Source organism: Epinephelus fuscoguttatus, linkage group LG24 (assembly GCF_011397635.1).
Source record: "Epinephelus fuscoguttatus linkage group LG24, E.fuscoguttatus.final_Chr_v1".
NCBI lineage: Eukaryota > Metazoa > Chordata > Actinopteri > Perciformes > Serranidae > Epinephelus > Epinephelus fuscoguttatus.
The window spans coordinates 17,893,339-17,915,220 of NC_064775.1; the positions used below are offsets into that span (position 1 = coordinate 17,893,339).

At 41.3% G+C, this 21,882-nt stretch overlaps 1 protein-coding gene across 1 annotated transcript in view; it reads left to right on the forward strand.

Moving 5' to 3' along the window:
* The first annotated feature begins 4,381 nt into the window (after window positions 1–4,381).
* LOC125884964 (sodium/potassium-transporting ATPase subunit alpha-1) overlaps window positions 4,382–21,882 on the forward strand; it is a 35,191-nt gene continuing 17,690 nt past the window's right edge. Inside the window, exons 1-2 of the mRNA XM_049570300.1 lie at window positions 4,382–4,630; window positions 21,481–21,594. Coding sequence (XP_049426257.1) covers window positions 4,619–4,630; window positions 21,481–21,594 — 126 coding nt within the window. The 5' untranslated portion in view covers window positions 4,382–4,618. The remainder of the gene's footprint in view (window positions 4,631–21,480; window positions 21,595–21,882) is intronic.

A 21,882-nucleotide genomic window follows, 5' to 3' on the forward strand; every position in this document is an offset into this window, starting at 1 on the left:
TGTTGAGGCTGCTTGGGAGTTTATTTTTTGCACACACTTTTGTTGTTGCCTTCATTACACACGGAGGGAAAAAACAGCATTTCAGGCATTTCATGCAGGATGTTGTTTCAAGGTTCAATAGATATGTACCAGTGAGTCAGGTCCGGTGACCCGTGCAGCGGGATTATCCACCTCAACAGTTCCTAAACTTCAGTTCTGGAGTCAGATCAGAGGGGGATGTGAGTTTGAAATAAAACAATTATGATAAAGAGAGAAAGACTTATCTATGTTTAGCAAAGCAAATGAGATATTTTTGGGTGTTGTTATAGGAAGCAGTGACCAGCAGTGACTGTTAGTCACATGCACTACCTCCAACTCTGAAAACCAACTGTTCTATTCCACTACCCATCAAATGGTTGCACTTCAGCTACATTAAACAACAGAAATTAAATCAAATGTAAGTGTTAGAATTGCTGCACTTGTGGCTAAAGTTAAAGTCTGATCTTTATTTTCCGGGATTATATCTTAACTTACTAGATATTAAGGAAAAGCAGCTCAGAGAAGTGTGTGTGTGTGTGTGTGTGTGTGTGTGTGTGTGTGTGGTGTGCATGCCTGTCCATTATCTCAAGAGTCAGTCTGCCACAATAGTGTTTGCAATGCATTGCTCTGATGGCCGCTAATGCAAAGAGGCCCCTCAGTGAAAATTAACTGAGACCACTCTAGTGCTATCTACTTTGTGTTTACCCTGGGCATTATGAACGCCCCCTTCTCCCTCATCCCCTCTTGTGTGTGTTTGTGTGTGTGTGTGTGTGTGCACGCAGCATCGTCAAACCAACCTGGTCACAGATGGCCTGCTTTACACACACTTAAGGAAACACTTGAGCCTGTGGGCAGAATATTACCAGAAAGCGTGCGTGCTCCCCAGCTCAGGTTGAGTGTTTCAGTCGACCAATCGGGTTCTTCTGCCTCCGACTTCACAGGTGATTTCTTTTACAGCAGAGGGTGCTAGTGTGTGACAGACAGCGAGAGTCTGCAGACAATAGGATGGAGGGATGTAGAGGAAAGAGGGAGAAGGAGGATGAGGTTGATGGATGGTGGGAAAAGTGAATCGATGTGATGAGGAGGAAGGAAAGAGTCAAGGCAAAAGAACAAATATTGGCGTTTTGTAGCGTGCATTTTCAAGACACGTAATTAATCACCTTATTATGATTTGAGAGCATCATCTGTCTGCTTTCTTAATATTCTTTCTGATAAATTGTCATGCCGATAATGCAATACAGTTTAGATGAATTGAGTGGAGGGAGAGAGAGAGAGAGAGAAAAGAGGCAGCAGACAGACACCAACATTATCATGCCTTCATCCTTCGTTCACCAAGCAGGGCCCCTGAACGTGCCTGTTGCTATGGCAACTCATTTAAGAGCCCTCTCTCTCTCTCTGTCTCTCTCTCTCTCTCTCTCCCTCTCTCTCTTTCTCTCCCAACATCTAAATAAAATCTAGGCTATTTATAGAGCAGCACTGGCAACACGCAAGCTACACTCATTGCACATGCATGCATGCGAATGCGCTTGCCAAAACAAAAATACAGACTGCGCATATATGCACTTACATATGCACATGTGTCAGCATATGCGCACACACTCTCCTCCTCAATGCCAGGGCTCACTGCTGTGTGTCCATCTGTGAATTTAGTCCACCCGCGGCTTCGTTTGTTTACTTGTGATTTTGTGTTTTTTGTGTGTTTTGCATTTTAGAAAAGAGGTTAAAGCTCTAAATAGATAGAAGAGGAGATGAAGTCTTCGCGGTGAGATCTCCCCGGCACTGTTTGATCTGTCTCAGGTTTATCTTGTTAGTCGGTGCAGATTGCTCTCCAGACCAGCTGATAAGGTCTATTAGAATACACAGGGCGCTAGACAGTGAGTGACACCGTCTACCTATCAGGATTACAATAGCGCTCCAATGGCGGGCTGCCTGTGTCTACTTCATGGTTGAAGAGGTGGCTTTCAAAACTTAATCTGTTACAGCGTGCTGATATAGGCGGTTAAAGCTGCACAGAGGAGAGCGATGTAAGGAATTTGTTACACTTAGTTGCTGCTATTGGGCTTTCTTTTCACTGGTCTGCCTTAGAAATATATAAACTACGAAGCTGCAGAAAGGTTTGCATGTGCAGGTACACCTGAAAGTCCTCATCGGTGCGTACATACAACAAGAAGTGGCTGAATGTTTCTGGTTTCAGGCGTAGATCCAGGGATGAAAGACTAAACCTCTCATTTGTGTTGTGGGATGAAAGGGTTTAAGAGCTCCTGGAACAAATGCAAATGGCCACAAGGGTGCTGCTACTGGTGTGCAGTGCAGCTAAACTTGCAAACACGGCTGCAATGCGATAATCGTTGGGGTCTATGTATTGAGGCCCCCTTCCATCAGGGGTCAGAGAGCATCCTGGAGGTAGCAGGGATTCAGTGTTCCAAGCATTTGCCGCCCAGTAACAGTAGAGACAGATAAATACGTTAAAGGAAACAATGCATGGCAGCTTCACTAGTGAGGGGGAGAGGGGAAATACTTTCAGGGGGCCCCAGAGCTAAAGGGGGTCCCATGCATGCTGTGGAATCTCATGCTGCACTTTTGACATTTTGGTATCATGAAACAGATACACAAGTTCATTGCTTACATGTTAAAACACTGTTTCTGTGTGTCGATAGTAGGACAGTCGCTGTGTGACGCAGACAGAAATGCTTATCTAGCTCTGGATTTAGAAGCAAAGGGTTCAGAAGTTGGCTGCCCGCTATCAGCACACAACAACCTTGTCAAAGCAGCAGGGGAAAGGAGGTGTCTGCGAACCCAGCTGTTAAGCCGGGTGAGGTGTAGATGATTCAGAGGTGTGTGTGCGTGGAAAGGTGGGGGTGGGCCTCTTCTCACAGTAGAGAAATATAGTAGAATTTTAAAGCAATACTTTTAAATTTTGGAAAACTTGCTTGTTTGCTTGCTGAGAGTTAGGCGTGAAGATTGCTACCACTTTCATGCGTTAGCTTAGCTTAGCACAAACACTGGAAACTGGGGGGAAGCAGCTATCCTTATCCTTATCAGTACTTCTGATGCTCACTATTTAGCATGTTGATGCTACTTTGTTTAAAGCATACAAAAAGTTGCCCAAAAAAAGCCAATTAATTTGCTGTTTTACAGGGTGACACCTCTTCCTAACTGGAGATGATGCAAACAAGTATGCAAACATGGGACTGTTTCTGTGTTTCCCATTAAAGATGTCCTTACCTGCTCCGTGCATTAGCGAACAGGTTAAGCGACATGTTGCTTATCAGAAAAACTGCTCGCTCTGGCTCTATTTTGGCTTCATAGCTTTGCACACCTCCAAAAGTTTTTCAGAGCAACAGCAAGCCTTGGCAAATTTTCTTTTTTGTACTTAATTTTTTTGTAAAGTAAACAAACAAGAAAGTTTTAGAGGTACTGACAAGTGGATTTTGGTCAGGCAACCATGTGCTGCTGTCCAAAATAATCACAAGTAAATGCAATCATGATCATAACTTTACACATTGCCACACTTATTAATATCAGTTTGTACTGGTTCGTGGTTCGAACCCGGGATTGGGGAGCCTTTAGGTGTGGAATTTGCATGCTCTCCTCATGTCAGCTTGGGTTTTCTGTGGATACTCCGGCTTCCTCCCACTGTCCAAAGACATGCAGGTTAATTGGTGACTCTAAATTGGTGTGTCTCTGTGTGTCAGCCCTGTGATAGTCTGGCAACCTGACCAAGGTGTACCCCACATCTCGACCCCCAACAGGATTGGTGGTCACATAAAATGAATGAATGAATGAGATGCTTACATGAAGTCTAAGTAAAGCATCAAACATTTATTTTGCACTGCTTGTGTAATTTATGTAATTTATGTGAACGGTTGTTGCTTTTATTTATTGCATATTCACATAATAAACTGTTTAGATGTGTCTGTGATAAATAATGTAAAAGGACTATAGAAATATTACATTTAACACCAGAGGTTTACAGACAGGGTCATGCAGCACATTGAGATGTTTCGTGTGATAGTGTGCATGTGCATGTGTTTATTGTGGGAAAAGAAATTGTGTATCATTTTTCTCAAGCTGTTGTATTAACTAATTTCTTTATTTCCAGTGTGTTTTGCTGTAATATCATCACATTTATTGATAATTATAGCTCTGTTATTTGTATTTGATTGCTATCAGTGTATCTTATAACCCATGCATGCTGAATGATGTGTGTGTACTCTGTGTGTGTGTGTGTGTGTGTTGCATGAAAAACTGAGAAAAAAAAAAGCAAGAAAAACGCCCAGTAATGGAGGACGCCCCGCCTCCATCCGTGGAGTTACCATGGCAAACGGCGTCGACGTCACAATGGAAGGAACGCCGTCTATAAGTATTGGAGGGTCTGCCGCGGCGGCTCGCGAGCTCGGATGTGTGTTCTGGAGGAGTGACACGTGCTGAAGAAAAAAAAACTTTAAAAAAAAAAAGATAAAAAAAAAAAAAAATAACGGACACATCCAGGAGTCTTATTTTGTTTTAATATTTTTATTGTACATAATTTTTAAAGGTGGATATTTGTATCTTAAATTTTACTTGAACTGGGAAGAATTAAGTCCACATCTGAGCAACCATGGGAAGAGGAGTGAGTAGAAATCTTTGTTTGACTTCGGGGATGCTCGTGTTTGTGTTGGGAAAAGCTGGGTTTAAAACTTTATCATTCAAACAAGTGGTTTAGTAAATCGATGTCGGTGTTGTCAGTGGTGGGAGGCGGAGGGTTACATATGTTAACAAACGCAACACGGCTTTTTTGTTATATCTAAATGCTGCTTTAAAAGTACTTTGAGGACTTCCGTGTTTTCCACTCCCCCTTAAAGACAAGACCCCCTTTCATTTAACCAGGCTGGCGGTAAAGAAGTAAGTTTCCATCGCTGACAAAGATGCTTCTCACACGGTTCGGTGTCCGGTTACATAACGGGATGAGCTCAAACGCCTGTCAAAGTTTTACAGGCTAACGGTGTTAGCTGCAACGTTGCAGCTTTTGGAAGTTAAAGCGTCTGAGCTGAGAAAATAACGGCGTGAATGGCTGCAGGGGGTTATTTCACCGTGTTGGGGCTCTATTTTGATTTATTCTGAGGCGAAAAACAGTTCAGATATTGTCTTTATAAGTGTGAAATGATCACACATACATGGACTAGTTTTCCCGTCAGTGATGCTCCCCCCTCAGGAGCTGGTATTTTGCCATTTCTCAAACATTTGGCTATTTCAGTGAGGCACTTTTTAGAGCAGCAGTGGGAGGTTCTGTGTTAAAAGTCCAACCCACGTTTTGCCTCTTGAAGGGGAGATTTGGAGCCCTGTGACGAATTATCTGCAACTTATCTTAAGTCTGATCTGCACACCTTTTAGGGAGAATGGCTGCGAGTGTGGCTGCTTTTTAGGCTGACACAGTTTGTGTGCTGCAACATTAGAAACAATGCATTGCAGAAAATGATATTAAAATGTCTGTGAAGTGAGGAAATAGCATGAAAAATGGTGCATTTGTGATTGTTTTTGCAGCACAAAGCTTGGATAAATATGGAATTTGCACCAGCTCATCATCTATCATTAACAGATCACATAATGGTCTCAAAGTAGTTTTTAAACATTGTAATGTGAGGTTTCAAGCTTGGTAAGAGGATCTCCATCTTCTCTGTTTTCTTCTCCCCTGCAGCCATTCAGCTTTTGTTTTTCATTCACACGCAGTTTGTTATAAAGTACCATTGTTTCCACTGCAAGTGAGATTTTGACAGAGGCATCCTTTAGAGACTGTCATGTCAAAAGACGAACAAGACCCCAGCAGCTCCTCTGTTATTCTGTTATTTTCCACCTACTTCAATTGTATTGGTTGAAGTTGAACCCCCGTTGTATGAAATATCAGTCGTCGCCACACCCTGCCATGCTGCGCAACAGAAACACTCATTATAGATTCAGCCTGCGAGGGATGGAGAGTTGGATGGAGGGTGGGGGGGAGATGGACCCAGAGAGATCTGGCGGGAGATGTGAAGCAGAATGGCTCATTCAGTCTCGCTTCCTTCCTCCTCCATGGCACTTTTTTACGATTCTAAAAAATCTCTCCTCCTCCCTCTCTGGGCATCTTGGCCGCTGCTGGTTTTCTTTTCCTCCCATATGTGATGAGGATGAAAGCCATGCCCTGCCCCCATCCAGCCTCACTCCACTTCCCCACTGTGTCTTCCCTCCTTTCCTACCCCCTCCTCTTCTCTCCTCTTCTCCAATACATTCAGTGCTGGCACAGACACATTGCTAGACTTGGAAGAGATAATCGCCACTACAGAGCTTTCCTGGTGCGAGCAGGGAGAGGTGTAGAGGGAGGACAGGGAGGAAGTTGTTTTGTTGTAATGGAGAAGAATCAGACCAGTGAGAAGGAGCACAGGTATGAGAAGAGTCTAGCAGTGCTGATTGTTTTTTTTCCACTTCCCCACCTTGTGTTCTGGACACGCACCTCCGGCTCATTGCAAATATGAGATTACCCTTTCGCTGGCCCTGTCACACTCGTCAGTGTTTTCTCATCACATTGGCAGCACAGTGCAATAAATGGGGAGGAAAAGCGAGGGAGCTGAGAGGAGCGAGAAGAGGGATTGATTGCTTCAGGGAGGGAGGTGGTGGTGGGGTGATATTAGGGGGAGCCAAGAGGCACCAGTTGCCGCATTGTCACTGTTGAGAAACTTGGCCCCCAGGCATGATGGAGAGGAGGGATAAAGGAGGCAGGGGCGGGGCTGAAAACTGATAATTTTCTGAACTGCAATATTAATCAGTCACTCTGATGAATGATCCACTGCAGCACTTTAAATGAAGGGATCATTTGCAAAGGGTAGCAGGTAAATTAACACACAATTTGTCTTTATTTTAGTGGTACATCTCTCTTTTCTGAATGAATGAAGGTGAAGAACTCATAAATTTTCTAACATATAAATCAGTCATCTGTTCTTACTGCATTCTCTCCACTGACTAGTTAACTGGGCAGTGATGCAGAACAGGAACTGGGAGGCAACTGGGGGGAATCTGACTAAATATTTCAGAATCTCACATGAATCTCTGGTTTTTTTCTCCCTGCTGGGCTGAATTATAAAGTCATCAGCAATTCAAAAATCATCACAAAATGGTAACTTTTGAAAAAAAGACTTACTTTTTCTGCTCTGTAGATATTGAAGGTTCAGTGTTTAGGATTTAGAGGGAAATATTGGCCCATTGTACTGTAGCCCAGAATGAACAAACCAAACACTGGCCACCACAGTCCTCAACAAGAGCTATGAAAAAACACCTATTTTTAATGTGGACTTCTTTATTCAGTGTTTTAACCGGTTTAAATCACCGGGTCTGTTTTTGTTTTGGAGAGAAGAAGTCCTCTGCCGATAATTCGGCTCCCGGTAAAAATCTCCCGAGTGTCCGGGTCTAAAGTTATATGAAATAGAAGGGGAGCACCGATTAGCAGGTGGTGAGCTCATGTCCTGTCTCATATATGCCAAACATGGTTGGAGAAACACATACTTGTAACGTGAAACGGCTTTATTAAGTATTTTTACCGGTTTAAATCACCTCATCTGTTTGTTTTTGAGAGGAAGACACCTCTGCGGATAATTTGGCTCCTGGTAAAAACGCCTTGAACTGAAGGAATTCTAAGTGGGAGAACTTTTAACTGGTTGCAATCTGCAATCCTCACCATGAGCTGCCTCTAAATCCCCCTAAATCTTACACACTGTTCATTGGGATGGTGACATTTGTGCGGTAAAAGGGAGAAAGAAGGGACACTTAACTGCTCAGCTGTCTTTTAGGTGTTCATAGACAGGGACACTGAAAACTGGCACATATTTTGATGCAGAAAAGAGGGGGGTTAAACTAGCATCTACCCTAATGCACAGTTTAAAGGTATGTTAAATGTATGACAGGCAGATGATCTCAGTTCCTGGATGTCTGAGATTATGTTGCATCTCCAGTTAAAGCTACCACTTGGTGCTGAAGATATGTTTGATATCTTCAGAGCTTTAAAGGTGTTTTTTCTTTAGGAGAAGGGGGAAGATAAATTCCCTAAAGGAGGATGTATGTCGTTTGTGGCCAGAGATGGCAACACTCAGCCACAAACCACCCTCCCTATCTCCCGAGTGAGGATTCTGCTGGTTGTTATTCACACTGTTCTTCCCACTGTGAGCTGACCCAGCATGTCAGCCCTCGGCCACTTTTCATCTCAGCCAAAGGGGCACCCCGACTACACCTTCACATCCATTCTTCACAGTCTGTTTCCCTCTTGTTCTCTCTGTTTGTACCTGTTTTCCTTCTCTCTGTCCCTCTCCCTCTCTCTTTCGGAGGATTTAACATTCTTTCCGCTTGGCAGTCATTGTGTATTAACCGGGGCTTTTGTCACACGCCACCCCTTGTCTGTGACAGAACACAGCGTACTCCCTCTCTCCTTCTTCCTCTCTTTTTTTGAGCTCACTCCATCTCCTGATTCCTGTAATTCCCTTTGCCTCGTTGTTGTGCCTTGTTTCATCTATCTTTATGCTGTTTCCCTTGTCTCCTTATCTCTCGCCCTCTTTGCTTTCCTTTCTCCCTCCCTCCCTCTCTTCCTCTTGTTCTTTCACATGCCGTCTCCCTTTTTGCGTCTGTTTGGCTAAGCAGCTTGAGCCGTGCGATTTGTTTTCTGTGACAGCTCTTTGAACTTTCGCTGCAAGCCTGTTGCTCAGTGAAAGTGGAACATTCACATTAAAAATAACAAACTCCAGAGCACACTGTTCCTCTGCCTCTGTCCGTGCATCTCCCACATGAGGAAATATGTATTCTCTATGCCAAGAGAAAAGTCATCTCGTAATCCAGGTCTTAAGCACCGTGGCCTGAATCACAGGGTAGTTGTTCATGTGATTATGACAACATGAAAAGTTTGAATAGTTGAGACAAACATGTGTGACACATTCAGCTTTCCCCCCTCTTGAGGAAATGATGCAACATGTAGCTATGATGTTTTGGCCAGTTAATGTCACGGAGGTGTGGCCAAGGCCTGAAAGCGAGGAAAAAGAGCCATTGATTTCGTGGTTCATTCATTCAAGTCCAGAAGAGCTCTGGGTTTTCTGTTCAGCTCTGAAATGACTTGTCTTTTTCCCACAGAGAGAACAATTTACCATTAAGAGTTGTTGTAGAATATAAAATATTTTCTTGTTGGACAAAAGATCCTGTATCTCGTAAAATGACATGAGATTTGTTTACTTTATTAACAGCATTATAAAATGCAGAGTTTAGGAAAGAAGAAAGGCTCTCTCCACTTGTCAAATACAGACACTTGGTCACTGACCCCTCACGTCAAAATATGACACACTAGGTACTCCTCCAGCATCAATTTTGTATGTCCAGAGGCGGCATATCAATTTATGCTTGTTACATTAAATGTGTCTTTTCAAATTAAACTTTAATTAAATTAAACAGTTTCTGCTCATTAAATTCCTACACTCTTTTTCAAAAATAAAAGCAGGCAAAAAACAAAACTTTCTGACTTTAGGCAAGAAAAGTATGTGGTTAGGTGAAGAAAAAACATCATGGTTTGGCTTAGAGTAAGTACATTTGTTACTAACGTAATCACGTCACATGATTTACTTCCTGGGACATGTTCAGCTAGCATAGTGTGCTACACTTACTGTAGTGATTAGCCTACACATTAGCCGCTACTGGTTGCTAATTGGTTAAATTGTTTGGATGTGTACTCCCAATCTTTACCAATGCTGTATATTTTGTACATAATTTGTTTATTTTCTCACCATTGTCCGTAATGTCTGTATAATTTCCAGTAACTTTAAACACAAACTTCCAAAAGGTACAGCCATATAATATAAATTTTGATCCGAGCACAGTCAAACTGTTTGCTTCCTAACATGAGCAACGCCTGTGTTTACTGTGATGAACTTCAATACCATGGCCTGCCTCAGCCAGTGACATAAGCAACCTAGTGGCATGCTGGGATAATACATTTCACACAAATCAAACATATGGTTCCAGCACATCCTAAAACACTACTTTGTTAGTAAAGAAACTTGTTGATTCCACAGTAGTTGCATGTAGGATCAAAGCCGCTACAGGGTGCCTCTGTGCGTCAGTGTCTGGCACCAACAAGCCCCTGAGCAAGTGTTAGTATTTGATACGGTTAGGAGTGAGTCCTGGTTGAGAAAGGACTCGTCAGGACTGCTAAGACCCTCATCATCATTTCCAAAAGTGTTAGTTTCCACATTTGCGTTTGTATGAACTAAAATGCAAATCCCAGAGTTTTCAAAATGAAATAGCATTTTCAGAAGTATTCATTGTAGGGGTTTGGAAATTCTGAAGTAGGGTAGATGCTGGGCGTAAATGTTGCAAAAGTTGTTGTTTTAAAATGAAGATGTGATACTGTAGATACAGCCTAACAACTTTGCAGATAAATCCAAGTGGAAAACCTGCAAGAAAGTCCAATGAACACAAAGCTTTTGAAGAAATAATTAGGTGTGTTCTTTGCAGAGACTCAATGAAAGTTGGCGATTCTTTTTGTCCATGAAGTTTGAAGTTCCTTAAGAGCCACGTCATGTCGGCAGCAGGATGCCATATTAAACAGGATTGCAACTGTGAGATTTTAACTGCTTTTCTGTTAAAGGTTAGCAGAGCTTACAGTGCCAAGAGATATAAACTCATTTACATTTTAACTGGTTTTCTGCAAATTCCAACAGGTACTTTACCACTGTATTGTCACAAGTATGATGAATCCACATTCACCTGTCAAACAGCAAACAAAAGCACTCTAAGTTGATGGCAGCAGTTTGTACATTTTTAATGTCAGCGGTGTTGTGCGTCACTCTGGAAGGAGAAAAGTGCCCACAAAGTTTCCAACAAGGAACAGCATTGATTCATTCATTCACTTTTGTTCTGCTGGAAGACGGCTGAAACTTTCACAGGACGTGAAGGGAGTGTTAAACACGTCGCTGTGTAAATTAACACACTTTCTTTTCACTATTTAAACAGAAAGAGAAGTAGTTGGAGGAAATGTAAGAATAAAGGAGGAGGGAGAGGTATGGGGGAGGAGAGAGGGGACACTGGGGAGAAGGAGGCAGAAAGAGAGGAGGGGGGGGGGGGCTACCACACTCTGTCCATTCACATATCTGAAGAGGTGTGGCAATAGTCGCCGGTAGCAACTGGGAAAAGTCCCAGGGCTGTGTGTGCATGTGTGTCGGCACAGTTGAATGAGCAGCTTGTGAATCTGGCAAAGACCCTGGCACTAGGAAGGACAGTTCATAGGAATTCAAGTCGGCCTGTATAGAGTGTGTGCTTTAAAATATGTGGCCGCTTGACCGAACGCTCTCCTCTGATGTTTGTTTGAGCTCGGACGTTGTTCTCTCAGGCGGGGAAAGAAAGGGGGGAAGGGGAGGGAAATAGGCCTCAAAAATTCTTGGCTAAGTTGTGTTTTTTTGGGGGGTTCATGGCTATTCAGAGAGGTTGGCTCATTCAAGTGTTTGAAGGGTTCCTCACTCAAATCATTGGCTTTTCAATTTGACATATCTCAACTTAGTTTCCACCAAAAGTTCAGTTAACTTTCATTCGCTTTTCCTGACCAAGGTTTACAACTTCAGAAGTTCCTTCAGCTGACACGGGACCAGTATTAGTCTTCATTTACGTATGAACACAACACTGTAACCTGTATAACTGTACTTGATGTCACAGACTGAAGCATTTTGGTCTATAATCTGCACTCAGACTGTGATCAGATTCAACCATAGCCTGTCAGGCAGTGCAAACAAACACCCGTAAATAAGCTACATTTTTGGAAAGTTTTATTCCTTGGCCTTGGTCCATTTTGAAATTCCCACAAATCTCCATAAAGGCTGAACTGGCCCACATGGTCGTGGTCTTAACAGTCACATGAAAAGATTTCTGAGCCTTTTGGTATTTTTTTTGATGCAGATTTTATGGAAGTTGTTCAAAGGGCCATTGTTCTGTGTCCAGTAGGCTTTTGTGTGTGTGTGTGTGTGTGTGTGTGTGTGTGTGTGTGTGTGTGTGTGTGTGTGTGTGTATGTGTGTTTGTGTGTTTGTGTGTGTGTCAAAGACAAACTCCACACTGGTTTATGTTTGTTTTCATTGGAGTGTCACCCCGTTGCTATAAAGCATCCTTCCATTTCTGCTCTCCCTGCCCTTTTCTAACCCCCCTTCCCTTTGTTCCTCCTATTCTTTGATTATTTTGGTTTTCGATAAATATGGTGATGCGACTTTGAGTGCTATCCCTCAAGGTTAGGGTTTACTTTCTTGTCTCCTTTGGGAGAACATCATCTTTTATCTGAAAAACAATGCAGCATAGAAAAGACATTTCACCTGTAATGCATCACAGTCACATAAGGTGCATACCAAAAGGATTTTCTCAAAATTTCAGACCAGATCCACTATATATGCTACAAATTTGTGAAATAACATGGTTGCATCTGCAGAACCTCTACTAAAGGAGCTTCCATGGACGTAATACTTACACAGACATTTATGAACTTGAACTGCATTAAAATAGCATTGGGCTACTTGTACTTAATGATAAGTACAAGCAGCTGGGCTTTTGTCTCTGTGGCAAGTTTTTCAAATCGACACGAGGAAATATGTGGACCATGATGTCATGTACAAGTACAACAGGATTGTGTCGATCCTATTAATACTATTGACCAGAGCAGAACATTGGTTCTCAACTGGTGGTCGCGGTCCAAAAGTCAGTCGTGGGTCCATCCTGAATGGACCACAAGTGACTTGTAAACATGTCAAGTTTGTAAAAAACACTCTTAATTTTTAAGTACTGTGAATTTCCAGCACAGAGCTTTTATTTTGAAGTGCCGTCTCCTACTGTAGAGTGAGTGATTAATGGACAGCTACTTGACAGAGACGGCAAAGTAGCTTGACGACATGGTCGACCACAAGTAAGAGACTGATTTTATTAAACTGTGTGGACCTTGAACTAATGATTAAGGAGAAATCTGGACCCAGTGGCTGGACCAGTTGGGAACAGTTGTTTAAACTTTTTTATTATAATTATTATTTTTATGCAATTGCATTCATCCAGTGTAAAAGCTGTTGTAATGATCAGGCACATTTCATAAAGATTTATTTCCCATAGAAACTTGATTTTAATAAATGCTAGGATTTGTTAACTTTCATTTGGTGAGTTGCTGTCATGTTTTGGAAGATAATGTGCAATGTTCATGATGCACGGTGCAAAACGCCACACATTTCAGCAGCATTTAGAATACGATTTGGTCATTGAAAAATGTGAACAATTTGAAATGGCTCTCATAATTTTTGGACAACCTTATAGATTAAGAGTGTTTTCTTGCCTTTTAGACTAGTCGACTAGTCTAAGTTTTTACTACTAAGAAGTGGTTTGGGAACTCTGGACAAGGGTAATGCCTTCCCTACAAGAAAAGACTTAGAAAAGACGTTTAGGAGACTGAAGTCTGACACCCTTTCACATCTAAAGACAATGTTTTTAACACATTGTCTTTAGATGTGAGAGGGTGTCAGACTTCAGTTTTATAAAAGTCTTCAAAGACAGGGCTGCAGCATTTTTTGTAGACTTTTTTCATCCTCCACAAGAGAACAGAGACTTGGTCAGGTTCTTGTTCTCCCCCAGAGTCCCCTCCATGTTTCCTGTCTTACTGGTTATCCGCTTCCTGTTTGGTGCTGAGGAGAGTGCATCTATTGGTTATTGGCAAGGTTCACTTCACTGTATGCGCAAGCCAAGACAAACAACCTATGATAATATGAAACATGTTTGATTTTATTGGAGAAAAAGAGTTTTAAGACCACCTTACACCAAACACTCAAGATCTCAGGAATGCGCCACAGCAAACTTGTAATTTTATTCCGACACTGGAAATTTGTCTGCTGCGTTGAAATTGCTTGTCAGCATAAGATGAGTAAGCTGACTAAATCCCTGCCAGGTGTTTTTAAAGCTCATTTGAGTGTGACAAGTGAACTTTAGAGTGAAAGTGTCTGATTAAACGGGACTCTCCCTTGAAGGCACACACACAGGTGTTTTGAGATTACGTGGGGGAATTACTGTACACGCAGTCACCAAACTTCACATGCTAATAAGAAAAACCGCAAGTGTTCACGTAGGGGCTTTAATTGCACTAAACACAATGAGTGAGTGTGTCCGACTAAATACAGAACTGAAACTGAAACAGAAAACTACATGAAGGTGGAGATGTGTCGTCATCAGCAGCTTATTTTTTCTTCCAGGGAAGTGGTTGTCTGAATCCAACTATCTTGACTTTTCAGTCTGCTCAAATGTCAAGAGTAGGACGCTGTGCAGCAGCTCTGGCTTCACTGTTTCTTGTCAGATGTAAACAACTGCCGGTCTTGACATGGGAGCATATTTACAGAGCAGGGTACAACAGCTTGAGTTTGAACATTTGAATATCAGCTCACTTTTTTTTTTTTTTTTAATATTGTCAGGGATGACGTGCCCTGAAATGGATTAACATTTCTATTTTGGCATTTCCTCAGTCTCTGTTTATTTAGCTGAAGTGGTGCACTTGAAATATCAGGTGTTTGGATCTTACTGGTTGCTATGTCAACATGTAAGGTAACCAAAGTAAGCGACTCCTTCTGTTTTCTCAAGCATTGTAAGATTGCTGTTAAGTGTCATTCATTGTTAATTGCTTTTAGAAAAATACACTTGTTGGTATATACCCTCTTTATTTTGATTATGAGTTGGCGTACTTCAGGAAGGTTTAATGCTTAAAATTCAAATTATTTTCGTCATCAATTTATCTGCCATTTATTTTCTTGGTCTCGGGGGAAAAAAAAGTCATTTTTGACATAGTTTTAGAAATTGAGAGTATTTTTAAATGTCTCAAATTTCCCATATGAATGCTGGCATTGCTAGAATGATAGAATGTGAAAGATATTTATGAAATACAATTTTGATTTGACAGCATTTATTATATTCTGATAAGTGTTGTCAAAAATATCAATTTGTCGATACATAGCAATTCTAAATATTTTAAATGGTTTCAATGCTCATTTTCTGCAGTGTCGATCAGAGTTGGGTGTAACGCGTTAGAGTACTTTGATTACTTTTTGCAGTAACGAGTAACCTAACATTTTAGTTTGCTGATTGAGTAATCAAATACTTAAGTACATTTTCAAGCAAGGCATCAGTTACTTCTGTTACTTTTAGAACACTGGTCCTTCAGCTCCGAAACAGCAACGACTGTCGTTTGGTTCTAATAACGGAGATAACGTTAAACCTATCAGTCTGAAAGAAGCCACAGAGCTTGTGGCTCGTTACGTGGTCGGAGAAATGCTGCCGTTGTCTACGATGGAGTCTCAATGGGTGGAGTAGGACTCGCTGACAGACATATTTCAGTCTCAGGACTTGCATTATGCCTGGTACACGCTACACACTGGCACTCACCAATTATCCCCGGTCATCTTTCACGGCGTGTGTGATGTCATCGGGTTATTCTTGTCCTATTGTTATTACTTTCACTATTATTTTGAGTCACTGTGTTTGTTCATGTGCCAGCCGACATGTTGTTGTAGTCACCTAAAAGCGTCAGCAGATGGCAGGAGCTACATTTGAAGTGCCATACGTAAACTGTCAAGCTACTGTATCTTCCACAGGAAGTTCTGACAAATGTTTCAGAATAAAAGCCTATTTAGAAAATGGAGGGATTCTCTCAGCCAAGGTTATAAGGGGCTTTTAATTTGAAACAAGTGTTGAGTTTGAAATGACGGTGCGATATGTTAACTTTATAAAGACAACGGAGTGCATAAAAAGTAAAGATATAAACACATAGAGGGATTAATAAATAACGGACTGTCTATAATATAGTTTGTTTCAAATGAAGCTGGGAGCCTCTGCAGTTGTGGTGAGTAAAAGCCCCGCTGCTATTTGTTAATGTTATTACTTTATGTCCGACCGTGAGGATGTACCATTGTTTGCTAGCTTGATGCTAATGACAGTAACATTAACTCAGCAGGTTGACAAAGTGCCTCTGCTGTTTCATACCATCATTTCCCCCTTTTACTCTGTGTGGTAACATCCCTGGAGGAAATATTAAAAATGCTGGGGTGTTGTTGTCATACAGTTGTCTACGGCAGCAGATCGCTCTGTGTTTCTAGTGGTCAAAGTGACGGCTGTGATGGGAGAATTGGATCTCAGTGAAGGGCAAGTGGTCCATAACTTTAATTTTGGAGACAAAAAAAATGTAGGCTTAGCGCCCTGAGGTCCATTGCACAATAGGAAATGTAGAATACTCAAAAGTACTTTAAAAGTGCTTGAGTTACTTTTCTCAGGGAGTAACGTTGGAAGTACTTTTAAAGTAATTGAGTTACTTTACTCAGGGAGTAACGCAGTAAAGTAACTGGTTACTTTTTTAAAAAGTAACGCAGTGACGTACTTTGATTACTTTTAAAGTAACCCTTACCCAACACTGGTGTCGATACACTACTGTTCGTTGCTTCCAAGAAAAGAAAAGTCGTCATGATATAGCCTTGTTTTATTTATCTTTCAATAAAAAAATAATTTGTATGCCCTTAATGATAGTTTGCCCCACCCTACAGTCATATTCAAGACGTGAGGCAACAAAAGTCAGTGAAAGTGAACTGTGAAGATTATCATTACTACTAAAATCATGACAAATTGCAATTGTAGTGTCTGTCAAAATAATCACATCTGACCATTTTGGCATTTTATTCCCACCTGTGGTATTGAAAATTGTATCAATTTCAATGTATTGCATCAGGGTTGGAAATTCCAGCATCGTGACAAGACTAATTCTGATTGACCCACTGTCATTCTATACAATATGTCAAAGAAACAATAAATCTAATGGCTTTGTATTAAAATGAGGCTCAAACAAACAACATGTATACTTGTCATGTCCGTTGGAAATAAAGTCTGCGTTCCAACATCAGACTCTGGACCACATTTTGTGAATTATTTGCCTAAAGCCAGATGGCCTCGGGGGTCCAGAGGCTAAGATCTGGCCGCAGTGATCCAGAACCAGACTCAGTGTTTTCCCAGCTTAGCCAGCCAGGGGGCTCGAGCAACAATAACAACATGTGCTGGGATCACACACTCTGCTCTGGTGACTCCCTGGGAAACTTTAAAAGGCTAATGCAGTAGAAAAACAGTATTAGTTAGCATATTTCCATGACTGGGCCTGTGTGCAGGATGTCCATATGTGGTCACTCCACTTTTGTGCCAAATGTATCGTCTGTAAAGAGGTTTCAAAATGGCTGCAGTACACCGTGGCGATGCATGCTGTTAGTTAGCTCATTTGTAGTCACTTGGTCTTTGGGCAGCCTCCCTTGCTCCCTGCTAACATGCTAACACCTCTGATCCTTGTACGCCGCTGAATTATGGATGAGCCTTAAGCGCTAATCGATGTTGGCTTCTAGTGTTGTGATCTCCTGTTACCTACCTGAAACACACACAGGTTTGACTCTCTCACCCTCTCTGTGATTAGCACACACACACATACATACACACACACACACACACACACACACACACACAGAAGCATAGACATTTTTCACCTGTTAAGTGATGCTCCTTATCAAACATGCCCTTCAGGACCAAAGCCACAAACATGTGTATATCACATCTGGATGCTAATTATTGGGTCGGCTGTTGTATTTGTTTACAGAGGGGGGTAATATGATTGAAATCTTATTAAACATATGTTCCATGATATTTCACATTTTTGGGGATATTCCTTGAAACCATTTAAAGAAACGAGATCAAGAGTCTACAGCCATTCTAGGCAGTACTTGGGCACAGCTGAGTTTTAAGCTAAATGCTAACATCAGCATACTAAAATTCTGCATGCGAAAATATGCAACTTCGCCCACAATGGTCCAACATAACCAAAAAAGGTTGACAAATTTCCAGTATGTTATGGTATATTTTGGTATATTCTTATAGTATGTCTGGTATATTCTGGTATACTCTCATGGTATATTTGGACAGGATGGTTTTTGTACCGTTACATTATCTAATATGTTTTTAAGTTCATAATATCTCTATGTGTATTTTTAAATCTGTCCCTTTTTATTTCTTTATTTCTTTCTTTTCCTTTTTAAGTTTTTATAACTCTTTAACAAGTATGGTCTCCCTCAGTGTAAAAGAGTAGTTTAGAGGTGTGGTAGACTCAAGACAGTCTTGTAGATGGATTTTCATATCCGTGTGAAAATGACATCAGGAGTGGCTACGCTGGCCATCTGGATAATGTGAAATAATTTAGTTAGGGTGTGGTTTGTAGGCTCATAATTGTGCTGGTGGCAGCTTACCTAATTATACCTGTGGCAAGACAGCCGGTGGGATGGATCTGACTATGTCAGTCCGAGAAGTTGTTTACGTCCATCCACACTATTTAGTGTGTGATTTAGCATTCCCATTTGCTGATTTGTTGAATCTTGTGGGCTCTTTAGTTTTCACTTTGGCACCTCTTTTCTCCTCCCTATCTCACCTTCTCTCTGTCAGTCTGTCTCACACACCCTCTGGCTTACAGCTGTCTGGAACACACAATCTTTGCTCGGGCCTTTTGTTGCTCTGTCAGATACAGTGACTGCTGATAATGAGTTGAGATGTATGTGGAGGAGACGGCGGCAGGAAGGGAGAGAGAGGAGGCAGACTGGCTTGACAGTGTGATAGGGGATGTCAGGTGGGAGAGGAGTCACACAAATTAAGGGTATTAGGATACTTAAATTGTATGTTTTTGTTTTTCCATGTCAAACTTAGACTTTTTCTCTGTTTAATTAAAATCTTTCCTGCCTACAGCGACATAATTTGTGTCGCAGTCAGAGTCAAAATCAACAAAATGTCCCCTCGTGTGATTACCAGTAAATGACTCCAGTGTGGTTCATTGTACCACTCTGGGGTTTGGCTGAGCTGCTTAATTGGTGAGGTTATGTTTAGGAAAACTGTTGGTGAATGAGTTAAGCGATGAGTATTTTTCTCACTCGGGCGGCGACACTCTTTATTGCACACGTGGGTGTTTAAACAAGCGAATTTTGTTTTCACCCTGCAGCGTAATCTGTCTCACCATGCAAAAAGGCAGCACTTATCTTTCAACAGACCAAAAACCACATGATGCTTGTTCCTCCCCTTTGCTGACGTACAGAAAGTGTCACTTCTGTCTGATTGTTCTTCAGGTTGCTGATCAATAAAACACTGCAGAAAGTACATCATGGGTTTGGATGATTGGTGGAGCAGAATGTTACTATCCTGTGTTTTATTTGAACATGGATTACTCAGGATTAATACTCAATAAGCAGAGATTAAGTCTGATGCAGCTGGACCAAAACAAAAGGAAATAGTTTGTCATAAACTGCTCTCACAATAGAAAGCTCTGCGAAAGTTTGCTAATTCATAAAAAGTGGATCCCCATAGAGTTGTTTCTGCAGTGACAGATGGCACTGGTGTCCATAAAGCCAGCATCCAAGACTGTTTTTTTTCACTCTCTTCTCTTCCAACAGGGCTCTTGATCTCACAATCTAACTGCATGTGACAAGTAAAGGGGTGCCTCTTTTTTTTTTCTTGGATTGTCAGTTAAAGTTTGTGGCAGTTTGTCTCCTCAATTTAGGCCACAGTATTCTCAGTTTTCGACTTGGCTCTGTTTATCCTTTTTTTTTTTGTATCAGGTTCGAGGTGCATTGACCCACATGGAGTCCTTAAAAAGATGCAGCATGACAAAATGTCTTCTGGCATTTTGAGTCAGCATCAGACATCACATGTGCTCACGTTGCATCAGACACACCTCAGCAGTTGTCAGCATGTTACTCATGCACGGCATCTTTTGTTGCCAGGCAGAAAAGTTGTGACCGGAAAGTTTTGTCAACTTTTGGAGAATGGTGAGCCTTGTAAAGGGTTGTTGTGAGATGTTTAACAGATAGCAAAGAGAAGAAAACATTACTGCTACGCAAAATTATGATAATATACCTGACTATAATTGCTGCTTGTTAGTAACTAGGTGATTTCACATCTCTAGATCCCTAACAGTTGTCAGTTTACAGCCATGGTTAATATCAAGAGCTGTGGGTACAGTTGTGTGTCTGAACTGAGGCTCACTTTGCCAGAATACTTCCCATTCAAACTGGTTTCACAGTTGCCAAATGCAGCTCCACCTAAAGGGCCCATGATATGAAACACAGGCAAAATGTTACAATTTTTTATCATTTAAGTGGTAATACAGGACCTTGGAGGGCAGATCACACCAAAGTATCCGTAATCACGTTGTAGAATGTTCAGTCTGTGTTAGGGCTGCCACTAACGATTATTTTCATTGTCGACTAATCTGTCGATTATTTCTTCGATTAGTCGACTAATCATTTCACCAAAAAATGTGTTAAAATGTTGAAAAATGTCAGTCTGTCTCGCCCAAACCCCAAAATTATGTCATCTAATGTATTGTTTCCTACTCATGCCGAAGGGTTTTAGTTCACTGTCATGGGAGAGTGTATAAATCTGCCAATATTTCAACGTAAGAAGCTGCAATAAGAGTATTTTGGGGTACTTTTATAGTACTTTTCTATGAAAAATGACTCAAACCGATTAGTCGACTACTAAAATAGTCAGCGATTATTTTAATAGTCGATTAGTCATCGATTAGTCGACTAATCGTGGCAGCCCTAGTCTGTGTATTATAACTTTGTTAAAGCTTCTGTGTTGCTGAAAGTGCTCTATGAAGCTCCATCAGAGTCAAAAATAAGAAGCGACCAAATATGGATGAGAGGGTGGTGCCATGGAGGAACGAAGGGTGGATCTGAAAGAGAAGTAGAGAACACTATTGGCAGACAGTCTGTCACTCAAAGCAGCCCTGCCCTTGAATATGTGTAACTTCAAGACAATGTAAATGGGTGTTTCACTGGGCATTTTAACATGGGGGTCTATGGAGTTTGACTTGCTTTTGGAGCCAGCCTAAAGTGGCCATTAGAGGAACTGCAATTTTTGACAGTTTTGCTTTGACTTCATTTTTAAGCCCTGGAGGCTGCCGCATGATTGTGTCCCAGTTGCCAGCAGAGCTAAAAGACTAATCCCATTCAAACAGACTTGGCACTGTAATCTTTAAAGCAAAAGCTGCGATTAAGAACAACAACAAAAAAACACCTGTGTTGGAAACACTTGGCCCCATGAGCTTCACGTGCACATACACCTCCCTGCACTCCACAGGACATATGCAAATTAAAGAAGATGAAGAAAAACAAACACATGCATGATTTGATGCTCGCAGTACCACCGCATAGTACATGGTTTGGTGAAGTGAGTGTGCAGTACAATTAGAAAGAGTTACAGTGGATACGCTGAGAGCAGACAGATGTTGGCGCATGCTTCCCTACCAGTCTGAAAACTGAAGCAGGAACAGTTAATGACATGTTTGGCTTTTGCTATCACTAATAGTATATGCTATTAAACATTGTTTCTCATTTCTATCCTTCTCGTTGTGTTTTCAGGAAGGACGCGAGCAGTATGAGCTTGCTGCAACCTCAGAGCAGGGCGGCAAGAAGAAGGGGAAGGGGAAGAAGAAAGAGAAGGATATGGATGAATTGAAGAAGGAAGTGGACATGGTGAGTGTCTTGCTCTTCCTTGATTGTCTCCTACTCTCAGTATGACCATATCCCGTCCTCTTGATTGTGTTGTCTTTTCTCCCTTTATGTATCTCTACTTGCCTCCTGTTTGTCTGTACCACGTACAAAAACTGAAAATATTATGTTAGATTTATTATTTATCAGAAATTAAAGGTCTTAAAGTGCTAAAATGTATATATAATTTGTTTTCTGGATCAATTACAGCTTATTATTCACTTATTAAGTATAACATTAGTCTAATATTTAATTCAAGGTTTTGTTGTATGG